At 37.4% G+C, this 25,907-nt stretch overlaps 1 protein-coding gene across 1 annotated transcript in view; it reads left to right on the forward strand.

Annotated features, from left to right (window-relative positions):
* LOC149289625 (neuropilin and tolloid-like protein 1) overlaps positions 1-25,907 on the forward strand; it is a 61,095-nt gene that overhangs the window by 20,535 nt on the left and 14,653 nt on the right. Inside the window, exons 5-7 of the mRNA XM_089490380.1 lie at positions 16,591-16,632; positions 17,404-17,531; positions 20,560-20,788. Of these exons, the coding sequence (XP_089346506.1) occupies positions 16,591-16,632; positions 17,404-17,531; positions 20,560-20,788 (399 nt within the window). The remainder of the gene's footprint in view (positions 1-16,590; positions 16,633-17,403; positions 17,532-20,559; positions 20,789-25,907) is intronic.

A 25,907-nucleotide genomic window follows, 5' to 3' on the forward strand; every position in this document is an offset into this window, starting at 1 on the left:
AGCTTATTTATGGCAATTGTATACATGAAAGTGCCTTGGAAACTGCACACCATTGATGTTTCTGCTTAAAATTCGTGGTAATATCACTGGCAGATTTCCATTGTTTTGCTTAGTGCTTTCAGGTGAAATAAATGTTGATTAAGTCATAACTGGTCCATTTCATGATTTCCTAGTTTATGCACTTTGGGCAAAACAAGATGACAGTTACAGATTTACCCCACTTTCCGAAAGTAGAGTACTCCTATGAAACCTTTTGTAAACTGAAGCATTAAACGAAGAAGCAATTACTATTAATTTATATGAGCGGAAAAAAAATTAACCATTCCCAGACTCAAAAAGCAACCTACCGAACAACACATAAAAGCTAAAAAAAACACTTACATATAGTAAAATCAGGAATGAAATGATAAATACACAATGTAGAAATAATGTACATAGTTTCACTTAAAGGAATTGGGAAGATAGAGATGATGATGATGCGGTGTTGTGAGACTTACAGGAGACTGGGTTGTAGAAAAGAGAGGAAGAGGGTCATCACCATTGAATGCAGCAGGGCAGGCCTTCTATGTCTGCCTGCCTTGATGTTGAAGAAAGAGGTTTGTCGGCTGCTGTGACTTATGTGGAAGGCTTGAAATACGCATTATTTTTGTCTGCTTAGCCTCACACATTTTTCTGTCATACAGTTCTTTGTAGGCACTCAAAATATTCTGCAAACCTGCTTTAAACCTACATGCCCTTTCAAAATTAAAGTAATTCTTTTCCACAATCATTACCCTGCTGTCAATCGAAGCGACAATCTTACGCAAAATCAGTTTCTGCACGACTGGGCCGTTCACTATTGCGTTGGGTTTCAATTTGTGTACTTTCCTTATTCAATTGCATTATCTTCATCTGTCTGTTCTTGGTCATGGGATTCCAAAACCTCCTTTACATCATCTTTGTCAACTTCCACAAACCCAGCCTTCTTAGCAGAGTCTAAATTGCCTTATTTATTTCTGTTGGTTCAAAGGCTTTAAAATTGGTCACCGTTTTGGGACACGGTTTTCTCCAAACACCATTCCCCATCCAGACTGTTAGCCTATCAAGAGCTTCCTCAAGGTTCGCAGTTGGAGGTTGTATATTGTTGTCTTTCCAGATCTCTTGCAAAGATGCGAGTTACCCTCGCTGTCAATGGTACTTAGAATAAAATGCATCACATTTTGCATATAGTAAGCCTTAATAATTATGGTTATTAGCCATCGGTCACACGGTTGTAGCCATTGTAACCACATCTTATTAGGTGGTAAGAACACAACACAAATGTTACCACCATACTTTGTAATGCAAGATAAGCAGCACAATTATAGATAATCATAAGACATCTATTGTCAATATTCTTCTACAAAAGGGCTAACGTATCTACTTGTGCACTTGATTATTCCAACTGCTTGGATTTGAACACCTTTGAATGCCCTTGGATTTTCTGAATGGTACACTAGTAGAGGCCTAAGGACAGCATCACTAGTGGTGTTAATAATAGGGATTAGGGTAAATGTCTTCATTACTGGATGCAGACTAAAAGAGACCACTTTGCTACTAGCAGTACCGATAGTAACTTCAGCCGCTTTTAAGATTTTTTTCTCTCTGAGTGTAATAAGTCCAGTTTTATGCTAAGCGGAAAACACCCTTATGAGCTCTATTAGCTGGTTGTCTGAAGGCCAAGATGGGGGGTTCAGGGAAAATTTCTTTTAACACCACATCCTCTGCTAGCATTGGTTGCAGATCCTTGATGATTTTTCGGATTTCTTCTAGGGCAGGATTGTATGTGGCTACTAGAAGTATGCGTGAGGATGTTTGTTTGTCTGTGTATTGCAACAGGTGTTCACGTGGTGTTTGTAGAGCAGAGTTAATTTTCTTATTGATGATCCTAGGTTTGTATCCCTTTTGTTTGAGTGTCTCAGACAGTGTTTTTAGATGCATGTCTCTGTCATTAGTGTTGGAGCAGATGCGGTGGTACCTGGTGGCTTGGCTATGGATGATGCCTTGCTTTGTGTGGGATGGATGGAAGCTGGATTTTTGAAGGTAGTTGGATCGGTCTGTGGGTTTTCTGTATAGGGATCTTGGCCTTCAGACAACCAGCTAATCTCAAACAAAAGCTGGTGAGTAGCAAACTACATACTGAAACAACACACACAGATAATGGAAGCAAACCATGCAACAAAGCCAGATGCAAACTTTGCCAACACATCTGTACCAGCAACACAGCCACCCACAACAACAAGACATACAATATTAAAGGATCATACTCATGCACTTTACAAAATGTTGTATACATGATTCAATGCACCAAATGTACTATAGGGTGTTACATCGGTGAAACCTGCCAGCAACTCAATAAAAGGATGAATCTGCACAGATACTCCATCAACCATCATGATGAAGAAAACCTTTGCACTCCAGTTGGGCACCACTTTACCCAAACAGGTCACTCCATATATGACCTTAAAATCAAAACACTGAGAGGTAATTTCAAAAACACCCAAGAAAGAAAGACATTTGAAGCCAAAATGATACATTTTTATGATTGTAAAAACAGAGGACTTAATGTGGATTTGAGCTTCTTAGCACACTATCAAAACTTCCTATAACCTGTGTTTGTGTTTTTTTTTTCCTTTCTCTTCTTCTCTCTCTCCTACACACTTACCCCTGCTCCCCCCCTAGCCTTATCTGTGCAGTATATGCCACTATTTACTATTTACGACCCTCTTAGTTTTTTGTCTGCAAATTCTCTACCGTGTTGTTTTAACCCTGTATCAGAACATGTACTGGTCAGTTTTAAACTGTGTTTTTCACTTGCTTGGTCAGAAATGCTTTTAACTTGATAAAGGGAGGACTCCCGAAAGCTCGTCTATTATTTTAAATACTGTTAGTCCAATAAAAAAGGTATTACAAGATTCTGCAACATTCTGTTTTTTGCATTCTTATACACTGGACCAGGGGCGTAACTAGACGCCTCAGGGCCCGGGTGCGAGAATCTTTTAAGGGCCCCCCCCACCCCCTCACCCCCCCCCCCAAAAAACATGATTTTTACCCAACAATTTTTTTTTCAACAAATTACATATCGAATAATATCTGTAAATTTTTTCAACTTACTTTATCTTCAACAATGCAGCATTCAGGACAGGTAAAAGGTGACACGTAACAGCCATTGATGGTGTGGTTCTGCAAATATAAAGGACAACCATTAATCAACCTGTTTTATACATTTAGTGAAGTTATTGTCAATGATGTATATTTCTATAAGAAAACCAAGAGAAATTCATGGCAATTATGGCAATGTTAGACAGTAGAGTGACTTCCTTTTAGATTTCAACTTATTTAACCCTCTTCACTTCCAAATGACTAATTTAACTATGAAAGTATGCTATTTATTTTGATCCCATAAACTCTTTTTATGCTCTTAAAGTTATATTATACTAAAATTCCTCTAAATAGCTGTGTGAAAAGGATATTGAAGGCAGATACTCACTTCCTTTGCATAAAGGCATTTGAAATTAGATTAAATCAATTTAGAAAATATAAATACTGTACATATATATATATACACACACACAAATACTTACTCAAATTTTCAAATTTCCTCAAATACGGCAAAGAAACTTCAAAAAAGGGTTCACAACAGGGTCAACAACGGTAACTTCAACTTAACTACTTAAACATTTAACTTTCTTTGATGGAAAACCTGTAAAAACACAAAATGTTGACATACTTTAATAAAACAACTACTGAATAAAAAGAACCATGCATTCAACTCAACTGGTTAGTTCAACTTGGAACCAAGCATGCAAGGTTCAACCAAAAAACCTGTTAGTAGAACTTGTAACTCAAACCGTAACTTGTAACGAAAGCGATTTAACTTCACACTTACTACTCTCTCATCAAAATTTACGACGCCTTGCTTTCGCGTCTGCAAAGTCGTCAACAATGCTGTCAATGTTCAGTCTTCTAGCTCTCTCATTTTCAATGCTTAACGTTGCAAGTGCTGAAAGTCTTTGCTGAGACATTGTGCTTCTCAAATAACTTTTAATTAGTTTTAGCTTTGAAAATGACCTTTCAGCAGATGCCACTGTTACTGGGAGGGTGAGGAACAGCAGCAAAGCTATGCAAACATCAGGGAGAGTAGAAGATAATGCACTGTTTTCAACAAGCAAGAGGTGAGCAAGGCCCTTCACAGTAGAACAACTGCGAATCTCTTCCTGGAGTGCCGAACGGAAGGAGAGGAGTTGCCCAGGAAAATCTGGTGAAATATCCTCACTGTAGAACTCATGCAGTTTTGTTGCTGCTATTATCAAATTGTCATCAGATTCAGAAGCAAGACTGATGGGCTGAACTATCTGAAATCTGTTAAGGACTGCATTCATGCCAGTAAATCTGTTTGAGAGCTGGTTTAAGATTGTGTCCAAACACCTATAAAAAACAGTTGTTTTAAAGTGTTCTTCTGGGTCAGTTAGTCTTTCATCCATGCAAAGCTCATCGAAGTGGCGCTTAACTTTTTTAATTCTCTTATTTTTAAACTTCTTTTCAATTCCCCACTTTTCTGCAAGTGTTATTGCAGCTGCTTTTGCGTCTTCAAAATTATTCCTATAGTTGGAAAGGGCTGTAACAGCATTCTGAATGAGCTGCACTGCACCAGACAATTCCATGTCTGTCGATTGCAAGACTTTTGAAATACTGTTAACATGGTTCAAGATTTTTGTTTGCAGGACAATCAGAAAGACAAACTGGAAAGATTCAATTTTTTTCTTTATACTTGCAGCATAATCTCTCTCTTTTGGTTTTGAAGAGAGAAGGATAATTTTTGATAATGCCTGCATGATATCTACAAAACGGAAACGCAACGCAAGCAGGGAATCATGTCTAGAAGACCAGCGTGTAGGACAAAGACTTTTTAGTGTGACGGAGGACTCAGCAGTGAATGATGACAGAACGTTCCATCTTCGTATACTTTCCCCAAAGAAGATATATACGCTCTGCACGATGTCAAAGAATGAGGAAACTTCTTCTATGTCAGCAACAGCATCCTGAATAACTAGATTCAGGTTGTGTGCTGCACAGTGAACATACAGGGCATTTTTTTCTTTCTGAGCAATACGAGCCTGAACCCCAGAATATACACCACTCATTGTTGCAGCACCGTCATATCCCTGACCACGACACTTTGATATGTCAAGGCCCTTCTTTTCTATGCAGGCAACAATATCACTTTCTATGCCTGCTGCCGTCTGATCTCCAATGGCATGAAACCCTAAGAAAGCCTCCTTTACTGTAATGCTAGAAGCTCTCAAATTCCTATCCCTTTCCACAGAAACATAACGAAATATCTGACTCATTTGATCAGTTTTAGATATATCCTGTGTTGTATCCATTATTATGGAAAAAAATTGTGCTTGTTTGATTTCAGTAACAATTTCTTGCTGCACTTTGCTTGACAGAATTTCTATGACTTCATTTTGAATTCTAGGACTTAAGTATTTTACAGTACCTTGAGACTGGGGTAACTGGAGAAGTTCCTTTAAAACTGGGTCATACTCTGCAAGCAGTTCTATAATGGTCAGAAAGTTGCCATTGTTCACCTCCCCCAAACGCTCTCTGTGACCACGGAAGGCCAGATTAGCCATTGCCATTGTTAAAGTCACATTAACAATTCTACTTAAAACTTGCCTCCAAAAGTTTTTTTCCCGTCTTATCTGGTTTTCATTTTCCTCATCTACAGTTTTATGCCGCCTCCACTGGTCATATACTAGACAAGCTTCAATATGAGTTTGTGAATACTCATGCTTCTGAATTTTAGCAGACAGCCTCTGCCACTTCTGGATCCCTTTCGCCCATGCAGGTTCAAACCCCACCTTTTTACGGTCTGCAAATAACCAGCATGGTTCACAATAAACGGCATTAAGTTTTGGAGAGTAACACAGCCACATTACAGAAAGTTTAAGCCCTGTCTTTGTCACCCGCTCATAATAGTGCTCAGAAAAGCACCTTTTCATTGAATCGTTATCCCGCGGGAAAGGTCCTGGAGGTCTGCATGGGCCATGAGCCAATATAAACTTTTTAACATTTGCATCTGTTATCGTGACTGGGTAATGCCCCCGATCAGTCACATATTTCTCACCTAAAATACTACTGTCTATACCACCACTTGAAGCTGCTCTATTGCTCTCCAAATCTGAATCAATGTCTATATTGGTGGTGATGCCTACTGGTTGGTCTTGCATTGTGCTACAGCCTTCACCTGGATTGTCGTCTTCCACCAGTGGAGATTCAGTAGAGTGAGTGTCCTCACTGACTCCTGTCTCACTGACGACATTTCCACTTTCCTCCTGCACAGATTGTTCACTTTGCACACTACTAGCTATAGCACTCTCAGACACAGTTGGGGTGGAAAAGAAGTGGCTTATTTTTGGGAGTTTCTGAATTTTCATTTGCTCCTCTTTTGCCTTTTTACGTTTCTGAGCACCACTTTTGGATGACATGATTGTTGAAAAATAGATTTTATCTGTAAATAAAGTATATGACAGATAATAGTACACAAGCCCTTCAGGCAAGGAACTCTATGCACAGATTATAGGTTGAGTTGGACAGATATACATTTTACAGTGCAGCAGGGTGAAATAAGAAAAAAAAAAAACTTCACCTGCATGATTGCTGTGTTAACCAATCATAAGCAGAGATGGACATCTGACCCAAGAGTGACTCACCTCTGTTTGTAGACTGGGATTGGGGACAGAGGTGACATTGGGAGGGGCTGATTGGGGACAGAAGTGACACTGGGTGGCTGGAGGCAGGGCCAGACTGGGAATAAAAAGCAGCCCTGACAATATCTGAGCCACACTTTGTACTATCCAAATAGCTATAAATCATTCTTTTTAAAACTATATTAAATTGTTCATTTACAATAACAGAATACCACATTACAATCCCAGGAACCAAAAGTGTTAAAAGGCCAAAATAAATAGCAGGGAATAGACAGAATATTAACTCCTCACCATCCATGTATGCTAGATAAACATGACCTCAGAGCTCAGCAGATGTATGAGATCTTTTGTGATGGGATTGGGAGTACATCAATACACTAAAAAAGTCATGTTACAATTTAGTGCCACTAATAATCTTTAATAAAATATGCAGATTGAAATAGAGTAAATAACATAAAACCTTTACCTTTCTTCTCACTGATTTCAGGGCCTAGAATGTTTTGTCCACTGAAGTGACTACAAATTCAGAAATGGCGTTTTATCTCTGGATAAATAAAAATTACACAGTTCTATTTATTCCTACAGAAAGTAAAAAAAAATGCCTAACATTAGGGTGCAGTCTTCCCTCCTTCTGACCCTGACCATGGTACTCTCCCCAGTAATCATCCCCAGAGTCCCCTTGTCCCTCATTAACTAAACCATACCTCTCTTGCTTACTCCCTGTAGTTCATGTATAGATCAAATAAACAACACATGTAAACAGTACGTTCATGTATAGATCAACTGAATAAGACATAAAAATACAGGTATACATAAATAATGCTTAAGAAATATAGATCACTCTATCACGTGATATGTGTTCAAATTGAAAAGTGAAAATTAAAAGTAAAAATAATAATAAACAAGACTCCTCAAGCAATGCACTGCAGCAACCTGACAAAACACTCCTCAGGATGTTCAAGACCAGACGTAATCAAAGAAAAAGGGTCGCATGTACATAGGGCGAAATCAAAGAAAAAGGGGCGCATGTACATAGGGCGAAATCAAAGAAAAAGGGGCGCATGTACAAAGGACATAATCAAAGAAAAAGGGGCGCATGTACATAGGGCCCCTTTTGTACATGCGCCCCTTTTTCTTTGAATACATAAATAATGTATGGAAACATAGCATAGCAGATATAGATCAACAGAATAACACACAAACCCAGCATTGCAGATATAGATCAAATAGAATTCACATAAAAACTCTGCATTAAAGGTATATTTAAAACCCCCTAAATTATAGGCATAGATCACAGGTTGCACACCCCAAAACCAGCCCTGGCCTCCACACTGCCCACATAGAACCTGACCAGCACCCAGATAACACACGTAGGGTTTGCCATCTTTGTCCCCAAACAGCCCATCCTGTGCCTGGCTGGATGGGGACAAAGGTGACACTGGGGAGCTGAACTTGTGTGTCTAATCTATATATGTGTTTATATATGTATATCTATATAAAAATAAATCTAGAAATCTCAATTTTTTAAAGAAAAAAAACTTTATGCGTTTTGTCCCCCTCCACAGACACACACATATATTTATTTTTATGTTTATAATTGAAATAATAATGAAATAATAATTTAATGACATATACAATATTTTTTTTTTAAAATACATTATTGGACCTACCTCCCTATTCCTTTGGGGCCCTGATGAAGTGCTGATGGAGTGATAGATGAAGCCGTTTTATTTTCAAACTGGATGTACGTGACTGACACGACATCCGGTGCTCCAGCTCCAGCTCCAGCAGTCTGTGTGATGGGGCGGAGCTTTCAGCCCTCATGCAGCTCTTGTGGCACGATCCAGTGCTCCTGCAGTCTGTATGAGGGGGCGGAGCTTTCACCCCTCATGCTCTATGTGATCCTCTGAGCGTGAGGGGGCGGAGCTTTCGCCCCTCACGCTGCATCAATGATTAGGCGGCCGTCGCCAGCTCCGTGGCGCGGCTTGCCTTATTTAAAAAAAAACAAAAAAAAAAAAACATAAAAAGGTATCGGGCGGCCCCTTGGCTTGGGCCCCCCTTCCACCGGGTCCCGATTTCGTGCGGCCCCTTGGCTTGGGCCCCCCTGCCGCCGGGGCCCGATTTCGTGCGGCCCCTTGGCTTGGGCCCCTCTGCCGCCGGGGCCCGATTTCGTGCGGCCCCTTGGGTTGGGCCCCCCTGCCGCCGGGGCCCGGTCGCAGTCGCGACCCCTGCGACCCCGGTAGGTACGCCACTGCACTGGACTAATACGGCTACCCCAAACTACAGTACTTTTTTTGTAAATCAAAAATCCACCTAAGATATGTTTTGGTTACCGAAAACAGGTACTAATGTAGGTCTTTTGTAAAAGCAAAGTGGCGTAGAGTGTACTTTCAAAAAGCGGGGGAAATCAGCATACAATCTTGAGTGACATTTTGCTTCACAATTCCACAGTTGCTCTATCAGAAGTAATGTATAGGGCTAAAAAATAATGTATCGCATAGCGCAACACAGTGAGAAGAAACTCAAAAGGCAAGAATAAACTACATATTGACCACTGTTGCATCAGATATAACTACTGTGCAGACTAGAACATGTGCCCCATCTGACACCTACTAAAATGAGGAGATAAATGTTATACACTAATTGTCCCCAAAATTGTTCCCTGTGTATCTGTTATCTACATCATAATATGAGAGTTTTCATGAGTCAGACATCTTTCAGACTAATTCCACATTTATCATTATAATTTCAAAACAATCAATGACACAGAGTTTAGTTTGTCTCCTTATCACAATGGGTTATTTAAGCAACTGGTAAAACTACAGATGACTCAGTGTCTATGAATAGCATAATGAAGAGTTTTAGACTGGTGAGGTTAATTATAGTTTTGGTATAGCTGTTGTTGGCTTTTGAGGAGTGGAAAACCAGGACCACTGAATGAAAGGTCTTAGAAATACTGCAATAGGAATAAGAAGAATGATTTTTTTGCTATAAAGTTACCAAGCAAAAAATTTAGGGTCATGAATTAGACGTGTGGCTTTAATGTTTTTTTTTTTTTCCTATCTCACTTTAGTCATTTAAACTTTCTAATATTCAGTTTATTGAAGAAATATTTAATCATCAAATGTGTCAGTAAGGCCCACAGATAACACCATGCACCTTATCAAAAATTGCATATATACTGTACATACATACACACACTGTGCAAAAGCAATTACTCCCATTGTAGGGAACACCATTTGTATCTATTTCCATACATCTAAAAGATGCAAAAGGAGAAGAGCCATCAGAAAAAACATTATCCTCGAGTTTTCATGACATGAAATAATTAAAAAATAAACCTTTTTTTTGCAACTATCCTAATAATTATTCATATAAGTGTCACATGCATTACTTCATCTAAATTGTTAGTAGTTGTTATGATCAAGGCCTGACTTAAGAATATTAATAATATTTATGGATATGAATAAAATGCAACATACTTTAATGAAAGGAAATCAAACAATAACAGGAACACTGGAGTACTTGGCTCTGTATGTTGAAATCCACAACTTACAGTTAAGGGCAGGATACAAAGGAACATGCATTTGAGGGGAACCCCAACAGTCATCATGACTCCTTGATTCTCCTCCTAGGGTCAGTCTTCTTAACCCCTCCTTTTAATTTTTTGTGTCCTTGTTGAAAATAGTTGTTGTAACATTTCTGTGGTGCTTGCGTTTAGCTGTCATTTTCTTTTTTCTCATTTAATGTACCTGTAATCTTTTACTCATCTATAAAAGCTAATAAAAAACCTGCTAAATATATTCTATTTGTCCTGAGTTTAGAAATAAAATGTAGAATTCGTTTTTTCTTTTTTGCATGTTATAGGGCAATAACAATAATAAGTAGCATATCACTATTTCCAAACCATTTTTTCCCATATGGTTATATTGCCCCCATGTTCTATTTGAGACATCTTTGAAACCGGCCACTTCAATTTACCCCCCATCAAACCAAATGTATGAAAACTAGACACCCCAGGGTATTTCAAATCCTGGTATTTTAACTCTTTCCATGGACAAATTCTACCACCAGCCTTTGTCAAACTTTGTGGTGTTGTTTTTTTTTTGTTCACACACATTTTACATCAGGTATGAATTTACAGCTCCTGGTATATGTCCATGTCAAAGAACACCCCAAGATGTGTTCAGCAACACATCCTGAGCACCCCCAATGCATTGGCACCCCAACTGTGTGAGTTTGTTGGGTTATTTGTGGACTAAAAGACCACATGTGGGAGGCGCATATTTAAAAAATTGGAATTTATAGCTTGTGGTGTATGCCACAGCCAAACAACACCCCAGTGTGTGTTCAGCAGCGTCACCTGAATACAGCAATACCCCTACATTTGGGAAGTGTGATTGTTTCAGATTGGAATTTTGACATGTGGTCATTCTGCCCTCGTGGTATTTGGGACATCTTTGAAGCAGGCCAATTCAACTTACCCCATATTTGTTTGAAAACTAGACTCAGCAGGATATTTCAAATGCTGGTATTTTAACCTTTTAGTCTGTATAACACCTCTAGGGGAGGTAGACTATGTGTCTCCTAGTAGCCACTGACCACATGATGTTACATAATGCAGTAGGGGCAGGATAGAAATGCTCTCTGTTGGTGACCTCCATGTGGTGTATTTGACCTTTTTGCATGGCATGGAACACAATATAAACTAGAAAGATTAAATAGTGAGTCAATCTCAAATTACAGATGCAAATTTGCTGAGATTAGTTGATTGAATGCCTTTCACAAGAAAGCAGTGTGTATTTTTTTAACATTGTCATGTTTGGAATGTCGTTTTGTTAATCAAATATGGCTTTTGCTACCCTGATACAACCACTACAGCATAACTACTATCATTATATACTGAGGCAAACATTGACAGTGGTACAGCATAACTGTTATTATCCTATATCACCGTCGAAGTTTGCCTCAGTATATAATGATAGGTTATCCTATACCACCATCAATGTTTGCCTCAGTATATAATAGCTGTTATCATTATATACTGAGGCAAACATTGACGGTGGTACAGCATAACTGCTATCATTGTATACTGAGGCAAACATTGACAGTGGTACAGCATAACTGTTATCATCCTATACCACCATCAATGTTTTCCTTAGTATATAATGATAACAGTTATCCTATACCACCGTCAATGTTTTCCTCAGTATATAATAACTGTTATCATTATATACTGAGGCAAACATTGACGGTAGTACAGCATAACTGCTATCATTATATACTGAGGCAGACATTGACGGCGGTACAGCGTAACTGTTATTATTATATACTGAGGCAAAAAATTACCGTGGTACAGCATAACTGTTATTGTTATATACTGAGGCAAACATTGATGGTGGTATAGGATTACTGTTATATACTGAGGCATGCACTGACAGTGGTACAGCATAACACCTATCACTCTATACTGAGGCAAACATTGGCGGGTGTACAGCTTAACACCTATCACTTCATACTGAGGCAAACATTGGCGCGGGTACATCATAACACCAATCACTATATACTGAGGCACACATTGATGATGGTGTAGCGTAATCCCTATCACTATACATTAAGCCAGACATTGACAATAATGCAGCAAAACCCCTATCACTATATACCAAGCCAAACATTGATGTGGTGTAGGCCTACCACATCAGTGTCTGGCTTAGTATAGTAGGGATGCACCGAAATGAAAATTCTGGACCGAAACCGAAAATTCAGCATTCACTTGGACGAAACCGAAAATGACCCCCCACACTCCTTTAAAAAAAACAAAAACCCACTTTTATTAAAAGTAAGTAACACACCAAAATTATACAAAAAAAATCAATAACAATATTAAGATATATATAAATATATATGATTGTTAACAGCAATCACAATCTTATCATGCCCAGGTTCTAGCAGGTTGCCTGGGCATGATAGAAGTGTGATTGTTATATATATTGTTATTGCATTTTTCTGTCCAATTTTGGTGTGGTACTTACTTTTTTTGTTTTTAAAGGTGTGTGGGGGGGTTATTTTCAACAACAATATTATATATATATATATATATATATAATGGCTAACAGAAATCACACCCCTATCATGCCCAGGCAGCCAGTACAAGCTGGAGCCTCCCTATGCCATGCTACCCCCCCACACACTTACACATTCATGCTATAACACATACTAATCCACTCTCACTGAATGTTTTCCTACCTTTCCTCTGTCACTGTTCCTCCTCCTCTTCGTTCTTCCTCTTGGCTCTTCATCTTCTTCTGTGTCCTGTCCTTCCTGTGCAGTGAGCGTGGAAGGTGGTGGGTGCAGCTTCAGGGTTGGGGGCCAGGATATGACAGCAGATTCTGATGCACAGCATCAGTTGCCGCACGCATCTCAAGGGAGCAGGATTGGATGTCTGCATTAACAGACCTCCGGCTCCCTTGATTGTTTTTAAGCCGCTTCAGGGTTGTGGGCCGGGATATCACAGCAAATCCCGACGCACTGCACGCATTGCAAGGGAGCAGGATCGGAGTTCTGTATTAACAGACCTCCCGCTCCCTTGATTGTTTTTCAGCCGGTTAGAGGGAGATCCTTGATCTTCCCAACCAGGCCTGCTTCTCTAGCGGTGGACATTACTGTCTGTCTCTGGAGGGGTGCCGGCGTGGTGGCACCCCCCCTGATACGCTACTGAGGGGAACTTTATTGTGCAGTGCCGATAGAAATCCTTCTTTAGGCTCCTTTTTTAATCTTATTGGTACCCAACTTAGCAAATGTTTTTGATTGATTAACAAAAGAAAAAGCAACTAAAAGAACAAACTAGAAAACGAAATAAACAACTAATATTCAGTTTAAAAGCAGGTGCGAGCTGAATATAGGTGTGTGAGTGATCATGAATGTGTATGTGTGTTACCAATAGTGTGTACACTGTATGGACAAAATTATTGATATCAAATTCTAAATACATACACATTAAAATTTAGTTGCCCCTCTCCCTTTGCAGCAATAAAAGCTTCCACTCTTCTGCGAAAGCTTTCCACAACGCTTTAGAGTGTTTCTGTGGGAATTTTTGTCCCGCCTTTGGGATGAACTGGAACAGGGATTGTGAACCAGGCTTTCTTGTCCAACATCAGTGCTTGACCTCACAAATGCTCTATTGGATGAATGGGCAAAAATGTCTACAGAAACACTCTAAAGTCTTGTGGAGACCTTCCCAGAAGAGTGGAAGCTGTTACAGCTGCAAAAGGGGACTAACTATATATTAATGTCTATATATTTAGAATTTTATGTCCTAAAAGTCCCAGTGGTCAGATGTATCGATACTGTTGTCCATATAGTGTATGTGTATGAGCATGAGTGTGTATGCGTAAGTGTGTGTGTTGGTATGAGGGTGTAAATGTGTTAGTGTTAGCATGAGGGTGGAAGTGCGTGTTAGTGAGTATGTATAAGCTTAAGTAGATATATGTGTGTTAGGATAAGTGTGTTAGTTTGTGTAAATGAGAAGATTGTGTGTGTAAATATGTGTGCCAGTGCTTATGTGAGTTACGAGGGAGGGGGAGTGAGGGGTCGATTAGAACTGCATGGCTTTATCTGCCTCACTGGGAAAGAATGTGGCCTCACCTGCTTAAATGACTATAAGGACAGGCTGTGTAAATGACTGTGATTCTTTGTAAAAATTTCATATTTACAGTGGAAATTCCATATTTATGGAAAATAAAGGCATTCCCCCTGATTCTATTATATTTGAATTTATGCCCCATAGCAAACAGTATTTGTTTGTGAAATTAAAGTGTGTTATGACTTATTAGATAATGTCAATAACGACAGTACCTCATAGCAGACTTTAGTACAGGTATGACAAATAAATGTTTTAAAATTAGTAATCACATTTAAAAGAAATATTTGCTCTAGGCTTCAATAGCAATCATAGAGAAAACCATACCCAAAGCAAAATGATTGCGATTTGGTTTAAATGAGATTACTGATTTTAAAATGGCATTTTCTTATCCCTACAACTGTAATACAGCCTCTTATGTCTTGTTGATGAATGCTAATATCTGAAGCAAATCCTAACATATTTAAACAGTGAAATAAAAATAAGAATGGGTATCATCCTTCAGCAAGTAGTTTGAAGCTTTAGCCCAGTGTAGAAATGTAAGATACCAGCAATCAAATTTAAAATAGCAGCATTTATTTAATGTGAGAGAACACTGAATCTAGTGAATGGTACACGTGGGTATAGCAAATGTCTTTACATGTACATAATGATTGGTACAAAACACAAGTTAATTCATCAAACATTAATTATAAGTTAGAAAACTAGCATTTAATTGATGATATCATCATGGACATAGGGCTTAACCTTTCTCTTTCTACTAAAGCAGGTTGCAGCAATTTCAGTTTAGGTTATCTCAGCCTGTTAACCTGCTTTAATAATCTACAACCTGAATAGTGGGCTGTTAGAGAGGTGCCTTTTTTGCTGAAATCAAGCTGTTAATGTTAAAGATACACATATATTTAAGTACATTTTGCCTATAATTTTGAAATATATTTTAATATACGGTAAATATAATGAGATTTTTCTTAACAATTTTAGTGTGTGTTATTGCCTTAACAACCTATTACATTTCTGCTAATTGGTCTTTGGTTGCAAGGGTAAATAAGAGCAACTTGCACAAGAATTAATCTTTACAAACAACACCCAATCTGTCATAATATGTTATATGTTTTTTCCCCATGTAGCCCACTTAGACAGTTTAAGGCAATATTTAGTGGCCCATTAATTGATTGGAATTCTGTTTGCTAATCATAGCAATTGTGGTATAAGAAAAAATTCTTGCTTCACAATATTAAATATGCATTATGAAGAGTGAAGTCTGATAAGGATTGAAGCTGGAGGAAAAGTGGTACAATACTCCATATTTTTCCATGGTGGTTCCTATTGGAGTAAAGACTCATGGGAGAGTGTGTCATGGCAGCTGGTCACATGAGGTAAATATCACAATGTGTGTTCATTTAACTGGCCATAGAACCCCAGCTGTAATCTCCACAGACTGGAACATGCTATTTTCCTCCTATATTTGCTTATATCTAGTGAGCTTTACCAACAAGGAGAGATAGACTTTCCTTTCCTAATGCATATTTAATATGTTGAGATTATTTTTTTAATCTAGCCTTCATGTAGCATAAATGGTGTCTATACATGATTAAATGTGGAATTGCAGGCAAAATGCTCAAAACGGCTTCAGGTATTGGCAAAAAATCTTAAATTGGGGCAGGCCAGGGGCAATTACCACCTGCTCTCATTACCAGCCAGCATCACATTGTAGGAGTGAGATGTTGGCTGTGAAAGGCACCAACCAGATCGCCATAATGATAGTGGTGGCAGGCCCCAAAAATTTACAATTTGTAATTTGCATAAAATGTATTCAGTGTTTCCCTGATTTATCAACCAGTTTCTATCGGTCAGATTGTTTATTTCTACAGTTATTTAAAGTAATTTAAAACAATATCTAAATAATTAAATTAGCTTGTTATTATTTCATGCCATTTAAAAATGGCTGATATATATATATATATATATAGTATATATTTGTTTTATGTCATTTGAACTTGTTATATTTATTTAAATGGCCCGGTGGATAAAACGTTATTTAGTAACAGATTCAGCATAAAATTGGACAACATATACAACTTTACCAATATTTGAATTTGGAACTCAGTTGGAAAATATGTGTATATATTCCTCAAAAGTGTATTTTTTCCCAAAACATATTTTAGGAAAATGCCTGACATGTTGTGTTCACAGAATTCTGTTTTTCTTATTGTTCAGATCCAGATTTTAAAGATCTTGGGGTTCTGAAACCATTACCAGGTTAGTAAAGTGTTTATTACATGGCATATAAATTATACTATTGATCTATATCCCTACCTATCCATTGTAAAAGTTTGGAAATATATGCTGGCAAGCAATTGTGCAAACATTACTAACTGTCCAACTAATCTCACGTCTATCAGGGTTTTTTCATCCAAAGATCAATCATAATAAACGTTATTTCTAAATTTTGATAAAACAGTCTCAGTAGTTTTTGGACCAAGACAAAAATATATATATTAAACAATTCCCAATTGCATAACAAATTGTCAAAATGATTGTGCCAAAAATGCCAATGCCTCAATGCACTACAAATCCTTCTTGACAAACTGAACACTTTTCATATCTCTGCTGCTTTCTTCTCCTATGTGATAGCAGTACCCATCAGTCTTAAAATGCAAACTGATCTAAATTGACTGACAGAAACTGGTTACAAACATACCTTTTACCTTTCTTTCCTACTACACAACCACTTCTCCGGGAAGTTGCCTCCCTACTTGACCAGTATGCTCACCTTAGCTCTCCACACCTCCTACAACATTCTGTCGATTTCCAGCAACTTACTCATGGCTCCAAAGTACAAATGGAAACATTGAACAGCCTTTTCCTGCAAAGCAGCATTAAAATAAAGTTCCAGAAACCCTTCTGTTTTGGATCCCTGAAAATGTCTGCTTCCTTACCTTTGACTTCAAACCCCAACTACAAAAATTGTTAATATACATATATAGAGATACATAACAGTTCTTTATGTTTTCTTTGTTGAATTTCCAGTTTGCGAATTTGAGATGGGAGGACCAGAAGGAATAATAGAATCTGTGCAGATTCTAAAAGAAGGAAAGGCTACTGCAGATGAAGCAGTTGACTGCAAATGGTATATCCGAGCACCACCAAGGTCCAAGGTCAGTTTTTTTCCTTACTAAATTAAATTAAACTGTAAATACACTTCTTATAGCATGTTATTTAGCCTCAAGACGGGGAAATGACTATTAATGTACTATATGTATTATACTGTATATGAGAATTTACCTGGTGTGAAGGCACCAATCAGTTTACGGTTTTGGGATATTTTAGAAATGTTTTTCTTACCTTTGTTCGAGGAGTTAAATGAGTAATCCACAGCCTGATCTACCTGATTTGAGTCAATAGAATGTTTGTAATAAAGTAATTTATTTTTCAGGTCTTGTTTAGAAATGAGTCATTAAAATATAATATTGTATAAGTATAGTATATACGATATAAGGAAGTATAATTTATGAGTCCATGTTCCAACTCATGTCTGTCTACCACTGGATATTAACAGCAGCTATTGATCATCTAGTGAGTCAGCTACAAGTTTCCTTTGTTTACCAGCAATGATCCATGCAAAAGACGGTTCTTTCTGTTTTTTGGGGTTTTTTGAATGGTATATGGTTACAAAATCTGTTGTTTTATATTGTTGCGTTGTTCACTGTAGAGCTTTTGTATTTTAAGCAATAATCCATCCTATCCATTGTGTGTTAAAGTAAAATGTGCCTGACCAAAGTCCTTCTTGTTTTCACTATGCACGCATCAGTAATATATGAATTAACAACTTCTTTTTCACGGTAGTTACTACCTGTATTTTTTTAATAAGAATGACTAAATATTTTCCCCAGCTTCACAGCCTTCTCAGAGCATATTTGCCTTTTTAAAAATGTCTCTATGTCATGAAAGTGTAGCTTTCTAAAGTTAGAAATGATATCAGAAGACAGGCTGAGACTGAGGGTAAACCAGGTAACAACACTGACGTACAAGTGGACATTGGTGCAGTGATTAAGCAAATGACTGCAGCACAGAGAGAAAACAAAATTTGATTTATCAAAGACTAACAAAAAGCAGTAGGAAAGTGAAAAGTAGATTGTATGAAGAGTCTCACAGGACAATTGAAAGAAAAATTAAACAACTGAACAGCGGAGTAAATGCATATTTGTACAACAATGCTGAGTGTAAATGAGTGAGCAGGGGGGACTGGAACCTTTTGACCTAATAAAAAATAGAAAAACAAAAGGAAATGGAAAAAAAAAATTATATTAAAAATAAACAATCATTTGGACTCCTGTGGTGTCACCATAACATCGTTGGGGGTACAAACTGTAAACAGGAGAGATTGCTTATGTCTATAAGGGCTTTCAAAAGGAGTAATATTCCAAACAAAATTCAGTTCAATCACCAGACGCCACTCACCGCCACACGTGTCTGTAACAATTTACTTCATATGACTGTTCAACCACTTTGTTTTATTTTAATACGACGGTGTTACAATGTATTACTACATTTTCTTAAGAAGCTCGACTATATTGTCGATTGAAAAATGTTACATTTGTCTATTACAAAATTTGTATGTTTTTATTGTATGTATCATTAAAAACTTTTAATTCAATGAATTAACTGATAACAAATATTCAGAGGTTTTTCGCATAAGTTTTAATTTGTTTAATTTGTGGTCCCTCTTCATTCTTAGAGATTCATGTTTCAGTTTTAGAGTCAATGGGTGCTTATTAGTGTTTTTGGATGCGTACATGTATTTAAGAGTGTTGTGTTTCCTTGTGTGCGAATGGTGTTGTGGGTGCTACTGTATGTCATTTGTATGAGTGTGTATATCCACATGTTATGGGTGGAGCAGTGGGATGAACATAGGTGGGCTGATGGGTACCCAGGCATTAATCATGTATTGGGCCCCAAGATTTATGATGGCTGTCCAAGTTGTGGTAAGGATTTTCTTTTGGGGCCTCATGGTTATCTGATTTGTGATATTAGTTAAGACAGCTATTTATGGCCAGATCAGATCTTTAGTGTAGCTGATTGCCTGCAAAATTGTCTTGTAACAATTGCAATAGGTTACTATAGCAACAGTCAGTTCAGCCATGCTTCATAAATGGATTAATAGTTTGAGAAACTTCCACCAACCATTGCAACCACAAAGCACCATTTATCTGTTAATGTTAATAATTTGGCGTCAACACTAGTCTAGAGTACGACGTAAACCAAAGAATTCGCAATGTACAGTATATATTAGTATTTGCTAGGCATGTGCACGGACAGCAAAATTGCTTTGGATATTTTCAATAATAGATGATATGATTGAAAGAATTTACTTGCCCAAAAATTACAGGGTTGGCTAATAGCATTAATGGGCAACTGTGTTAATCAACTAAACTCTTAGGAACACTACAGTAGTCACTACAGCTTCTCAAATCCACCCTACAACAGTACATTTTCTGCACTGAAATAACCTGTTAATTAACTCTCATCAGTCTGTTACTGCTGCTACTGACAAGTTAAAATGGTGTCAGCACACTTATATATCTAATGCCTGTCCCTTCCCCTTGTAAATGTTGATTGTCGAGAGTGAATGTAAGGATAAACTCCCATAGGTTGTTGGACCCATCAATCACAGTCATAACAACCAATGATTATATATATATATATATATATATATACATACATATACACACATAAAAATGGTTTCTGCTTTTGTCTGCAGAAATATATACATTTTTTAAACGTTTTTAATTAATTTTTAATAAAAAAATCTATTGTGTAAATGTCAGTTAAATGTTAGTTTTAGATACCCTTTGTTTGTTTTTTTTGGTTAAAACCTCTATAGCCCTCAAAGTATGCATTCCCTTGTGCAAACTTAAAGAAAGCTAAAACATTTTACTAATCATTTAACTTTTCATTTCTTTGCATAAATGCTGTTCCATCATGGTTGGATGTATTGCGAGACATTCTGGATGCCTTTGGCAAATAAACACCCTCTATTCATCAAGGATGGAGGCAATGTGCAGTTTAATAAATGGTTTGCGTTGAATAGCAGATAATTGAAGTACTTACTGATTGAGCAGTGAATGTTCAATCAATGTGTAATAGCCAAAACGTGATCACAAACTGTACTTTCTTTATTTTCAGATATACTTACGCTTTTTGGACTATGAAATGCAAAATTCAAATGAATGTAAACGAAATTTTGTGGCTGTGTATGATGGAAGCAGCTCAGTGGAAGATTTGAAAGCTAAATTTTGCAGCACTGTGGCTAATGATGTTATGCTGCGCACAGGGCTTGGCGTAATACGAATGTGGGCAGATGAAGGCAGCCGGACAAGTCGCTTTCAGATGCTCTTCACATCTTTCCAAGAACGTAAGTTACCAAAAATTATGTTTAATTACATTATGTACCAGCTCTAATAGTGGCTTAATTAATCATGCTGCTTATATTATAGGGGAACACTGCAATTATTAGTGTTTTTTTGTACTCTCATACATAAAATATTGTTAAGAATCGCAAGAAGATAGTTGTGCGTGTAGTGTTCTAATTGTGTAGAAAATAATTTAAACCAGTAGTTGTTCTCAAGGCAATTTTTTCAATAAAAATCCAACTCTTATGAACTGTGGTAGCCACATAGATTAAGTTAGCTGCTATCTCTTGAACACGGCAGCGGAAGCCAACATTAACCTATGCAGTATGAGCCATCATTTATTCCTGCATGGTAGGGAGAGATAGTAATTAAATGTGCAGTTATATTCATCCTGTACATTCTCTACTTGACAATCAGAATTCACACTGAAGTCCAGGGGGTTGCCTTAAGAATTCTTACACCCTTGGAAAACCGCATTTCTGGTGCCTCTCCCATATGTCCAGCACCACTGAATCGTTTACAGCTAGTCATTGTCAAGTCAAGTCAAGTAAATACATATTGACAGTTGTGTGTATACCTGGAAACATGCCAAACTTCTCCAGAGCTCCAGAAATCACAGTTGATTATCAGATCTCCAGGCAGCAACTTATTCGTGCCTAGGCCATCCAGGCTTAGGGAGCAACCATCCAGGCTTAGGGAGGCAATTCTCGGAGGTCAGGTGTGTTGCAAAAACAAGGGCAGATCACCCTTTTGAGTAATCAGGCTCCGCAACGTGACACTGCCCAATGGTCTGGTTCCAAAAAACAGAACTTTCCTTTAAGAATGTGTTGACATTTTTATCCATCTAAATAAATTCCTTGTACAAGCTCCTTGCTTTTTTGTTGTGCACTGTGAGAGCTATTTATCCCATTGTAAATCTTTTGTTTTCCTTTAAGCATTTATTAGATTTCCTTTTGATTTATTTTGTGCTTGTTTGCTAAAAGAAGGCTTCACAATCCCTGTATTGACATTTAGTTTAATTTAATTGTTTTGTCCCTGTTTCAATAGCTAACAGAGGAAGAACTTTGCAAATGAATCATACATTTTTTTTTATTGCTTGGTGCTTACTTTTTGTAACAAAAGGTATTTTAACTTTTTGATACTGAATGATTTTAACTTTTCCCAAGTTACTAAATTTTATTTATATACACATGTATATATTTGTATATATGTGTATATATATTTAGGAACCTAGTTCTTATGACTTGAAAGCCTCTTGGAGATCAGAACACAGCCTGATTGCTTCACATTACTTGCATAAATGGCATCAGACATCCTTATGGAAACCACTTATTATAAAAAAAATGGTAAAATATATCTTCAGTTGTGCGAGACTTTGGCTTCACATTTGGCTTTGGTTCTAACATCAGCTCAGGTTAGCACCCCCTCTACGTGTCCAAAGTCCAGCTAGGAAAGGTGACTCATAACTATAGTGGATGTGTGATTTACTATAAACCAATCAGAATAGGAAAACAGGAATTAAGGAATACTAATGCAAATATTATAGAATTCTTCCATGCTAGATACCCTACTGACAATAAAACATGACACCTACAGAACCCCCCCGCCCCAGATTTTCTCTTTTAATAATGTCATAAAGTCTTTAGTAATGTTTCTATGGCAAAATGGTCTGCACCATATATTCAGTGAGTAGATTGTATATGAATATTCACTAAAAGTTCTTTTATCTATTATCTAATAATAAATGTTGTTTTTGTATATTAATAAGACCTATTCTAAGATGGAAGCACAGCTTTAAATCATAAAACATGGTCATACATTAACTGCCACAATCTTTTATACAGGATTGTTTTTTAAAGCAGTGGAATAGAAGTGCATTGATTTATTATGTTCTTTGACACTATTTTCTTTTCCATTATTTTGGCAGGTAAATTTACTATTTTACTTAACAATGCATTATAAGGGGCCAACCCCTTACTGGCTGACTGTTTATCGAGTTGAAGGTTAACTGGCTCCATGCCCTCACATACTAACACTTGCAAATTGTATATATACTAAAATGTGCAAGTTAACTGCAAGGACGTGCATGTTTGTTAAATAAGTTGTACTTCAATGCCCGAAAAAGAATAAACATTAAACCCTAAGCGCAAACATTAAGTATATAAGTAACTAAAACACAAATAAACATGGTTTTCTGGACCCCTCTGTTAAACAAAGTGGGGGAATGATTGCCCTTTACTCCATGTACAGTGGACAAGGGTAATAACGTAGCCTTGGGGAGGTGGGTACAGGGCTCAACTATACCTGTCCCCATCTCTGTGGAATGTGGAGTAAAAATATCTAAAAAATATCCTGCATAGTTATGGCGCTCACTTCTCCCCCCCCCCTCTTTCACATACCATACCCTTGGGGAGCATATATGTCACATTCCCTGCTCCTATCCCCTGCCCACTGGGATTGAGGGATGGGGTGAAAAAAACATCCCGTGCAATTAACTCTAAGTCCCCTAGATGGGAACAAATGACTGGCCACCCCCTTGGAACTCAAAGGATGCAAACTATCTTTGGCAAAGGGGACGGGTCCGTCTAAAACTGAAATAAATCACTGTTTAGTGAATTGACTTCTATGTCTCACGTCTATCAGCTGTAATTCGAGGAACAAGGCTGAATGCTGTAGCAGCATTTTCCTCTACGCAGGCATTGAAGTACAGAGCCTGCAACCTAATATAGCTAATTTTAAAAATAGTAAACAGATAAAATGCACAGGTAATGCGCAAGTAAACATGAATAGGTGATTAGCTTAACAGTGCTTTATATACTAAAATATAAATTTTTATCTAATAAAGCATTGAAAAAATCCCAGGTAGTGCACTTTTTCTTCTCAATGTAAAATTGTGGTGGGAGGCCGCACCCATGCATTGAAAATTCTTGGAAGTTGTGGGCACACGTGATGTAAAAGAAAATGTGAATTGTCATACCATGCCACCTTATTCCATAGCTCTGTTGGTATATATACCATGTGTATTTTTCTAAATCTAAATATTGTTCAGATAGCAGAATTATGGAATGTAACCCCTGTGTGCCATGTACTGTATATACTGTGTATATTACATTTACTAAGGAGGATTGGGGTCTTTGAGAAAATTGTTTAGTTGCTTTAACTATTTGGTTTGTCATATATAAGGAATTAGTATCTTTATCATTGTCATGTGATCAGATGCCCATTTTTTTAAATTAGGTATCAGCTTTGTAGAAAAAATAAATACAAATTGATAAAATATAAAGTAATATATTGTATAATACAATGTTTTTTAAATAACATACATCCTAGACCTAGGGCATATATGAATTAGAATGTTACACCACCATACATTAACATGATTTTAAAAATCCTGGATGTATCAAATTTATTTTGCTTACTGTTACTTCTTCTGTGTATGTACTTGTAAATGAATCCTTCAAAGGAATTTATTTTGAGCACTGAAAAATGCTATTCGAGGTATATTTTCAACCTCTAATAGGAGTAGATGGTATATGTATTACTTGACTCCCAATTTGTCTTAGAATTTTATGATGAGCAAGGTATAAAACCATACATGTAAATATATTACAATACTAACACGAAATTGGTGATGTACAGAGTTGTTCCTTGCTAGTGTGGGTTGAATGATATGAGATCATTTGTATTATGTCTGATACAAGAAACATATATTTGAGTCCTAGCTAAATTCTTTTCAAGGGCATAAACCATTTGAGTTTTTATTTTGAGACAGAGCAACATATATTCTGGTATAATAAAAATGCACAGTAAATTATTGTGCTCACATTCTGTGCCAAGACGAGTTCTCTGCCCATGTACACGTTTTGTCCTTTAGGTCTGGGGGGAAATGTTCAATGTGTACAATAAATGTGGAGCATCAATGTCTTCATTAAGGTAAACCGTAAATTGTCAAGGTAAATAATAAATGTTTATCTATAAATGCATTATACAGTATGCTAAGACATGTTGATGAATGAAACACTGTGCTAATGAGATAAATTATCTGTTTAATAGACTTGTGCAAATGGACCAAAATTTTTGTTTAATTTTTGGTCCACTGTTTTATGGACAATGAATTTAGCTTCCTGTCCTTTTGGTTCAAATGAAATTCAAAGAGCTATTTCTATTTGAAAACAAAATTCATTGTCACTCACACTTTCACATGCTCATTCACTCTCTCTCTCACATTCTCAATCTCCCTACCTTCTAAGCGGTGCGCTTCTGTGTCCCTGTCTCGTTTTCTACAGCTCCGCTTCTTGTCTTGTCTCATCTTATTCTTCTCTCTTCTGTCTCTATTCGCTTCTCCCAGTTATCAGCTCCATTAACCAGGCCTCATGAAGTCTCTGTACACACCCTCTCCATACGATTATAGTAATAGGTGAAAGGCTCTGCCATTTTCTGAAGGTAAAAGGAAGAGGCCAGAATAAAGTAGATGAATCAGTGGAGAAACAGTAGCGTTTCTTCACCTCACTTTCTCAGGAAATCCTTATGCATTACTCTGGCCTCTCTGTGTAAAAAGGGCCCATAAAAGGGAGCAGTTACGGAGACAGCCTCTACCCCATTCCTCTAACCTGGGGAGAGGGTGCACGCAGAGGCTCTGCCCTTTGCATAAGTGCTTCTGAAGTCCTGGTTTACTGAGCTGATACCAGGGAGTATGAATGAAGACAGAAGAACAAGAAGAGGCAAGAAAAGAAGCATGGCTAAGGAAAAGGAGATTAAAGGTATTTATGTGGTCTTCAGAGAAGGTGAGACAGTGAGAGAGGGGGGGAGAGAGAGAGAGAATATGTGAGCTAGAGTGTGAATGAGAATGAAAGAGCAATGAAATGCAAAGGAAAATTCAGAGCTCTCTGCTTCATTTTCCCTAGTTGTCGTCGTTTCGTTGTGGTCCCTCTTCGTTTTTTGCACATTTGTGCAAATCAACAAAGTTAGCAAATCTGGATAAAATCTGGATTTTTTTTAGAATCCAAATGCACTAGTCTACTGTTTAACATTAATAATGGAATACAAAAGTTAATCCAGGGAAAACCTAAATCATCTGTCATAATTCAATACTAGAAACATGGATTACTTCCATAGTCATCC

Source organism: Sceloporus occidentalis, unplaced genomic scaffold (genome assembly GCF_023333645.1).
Source record: "Sceloporus occidentalis isolate IW3139 unplaced genomic scaffold, rSceOcc1.0.p SCAF_44, whole genome shotgun sequence".
Classification (NCBI taxonomy): Eukaryota; Metazoa; Chordata; class Lepidosauria; order Squamata; family Phrynosomatidae; genus Sceloporus; species Sceloporus occidentalis.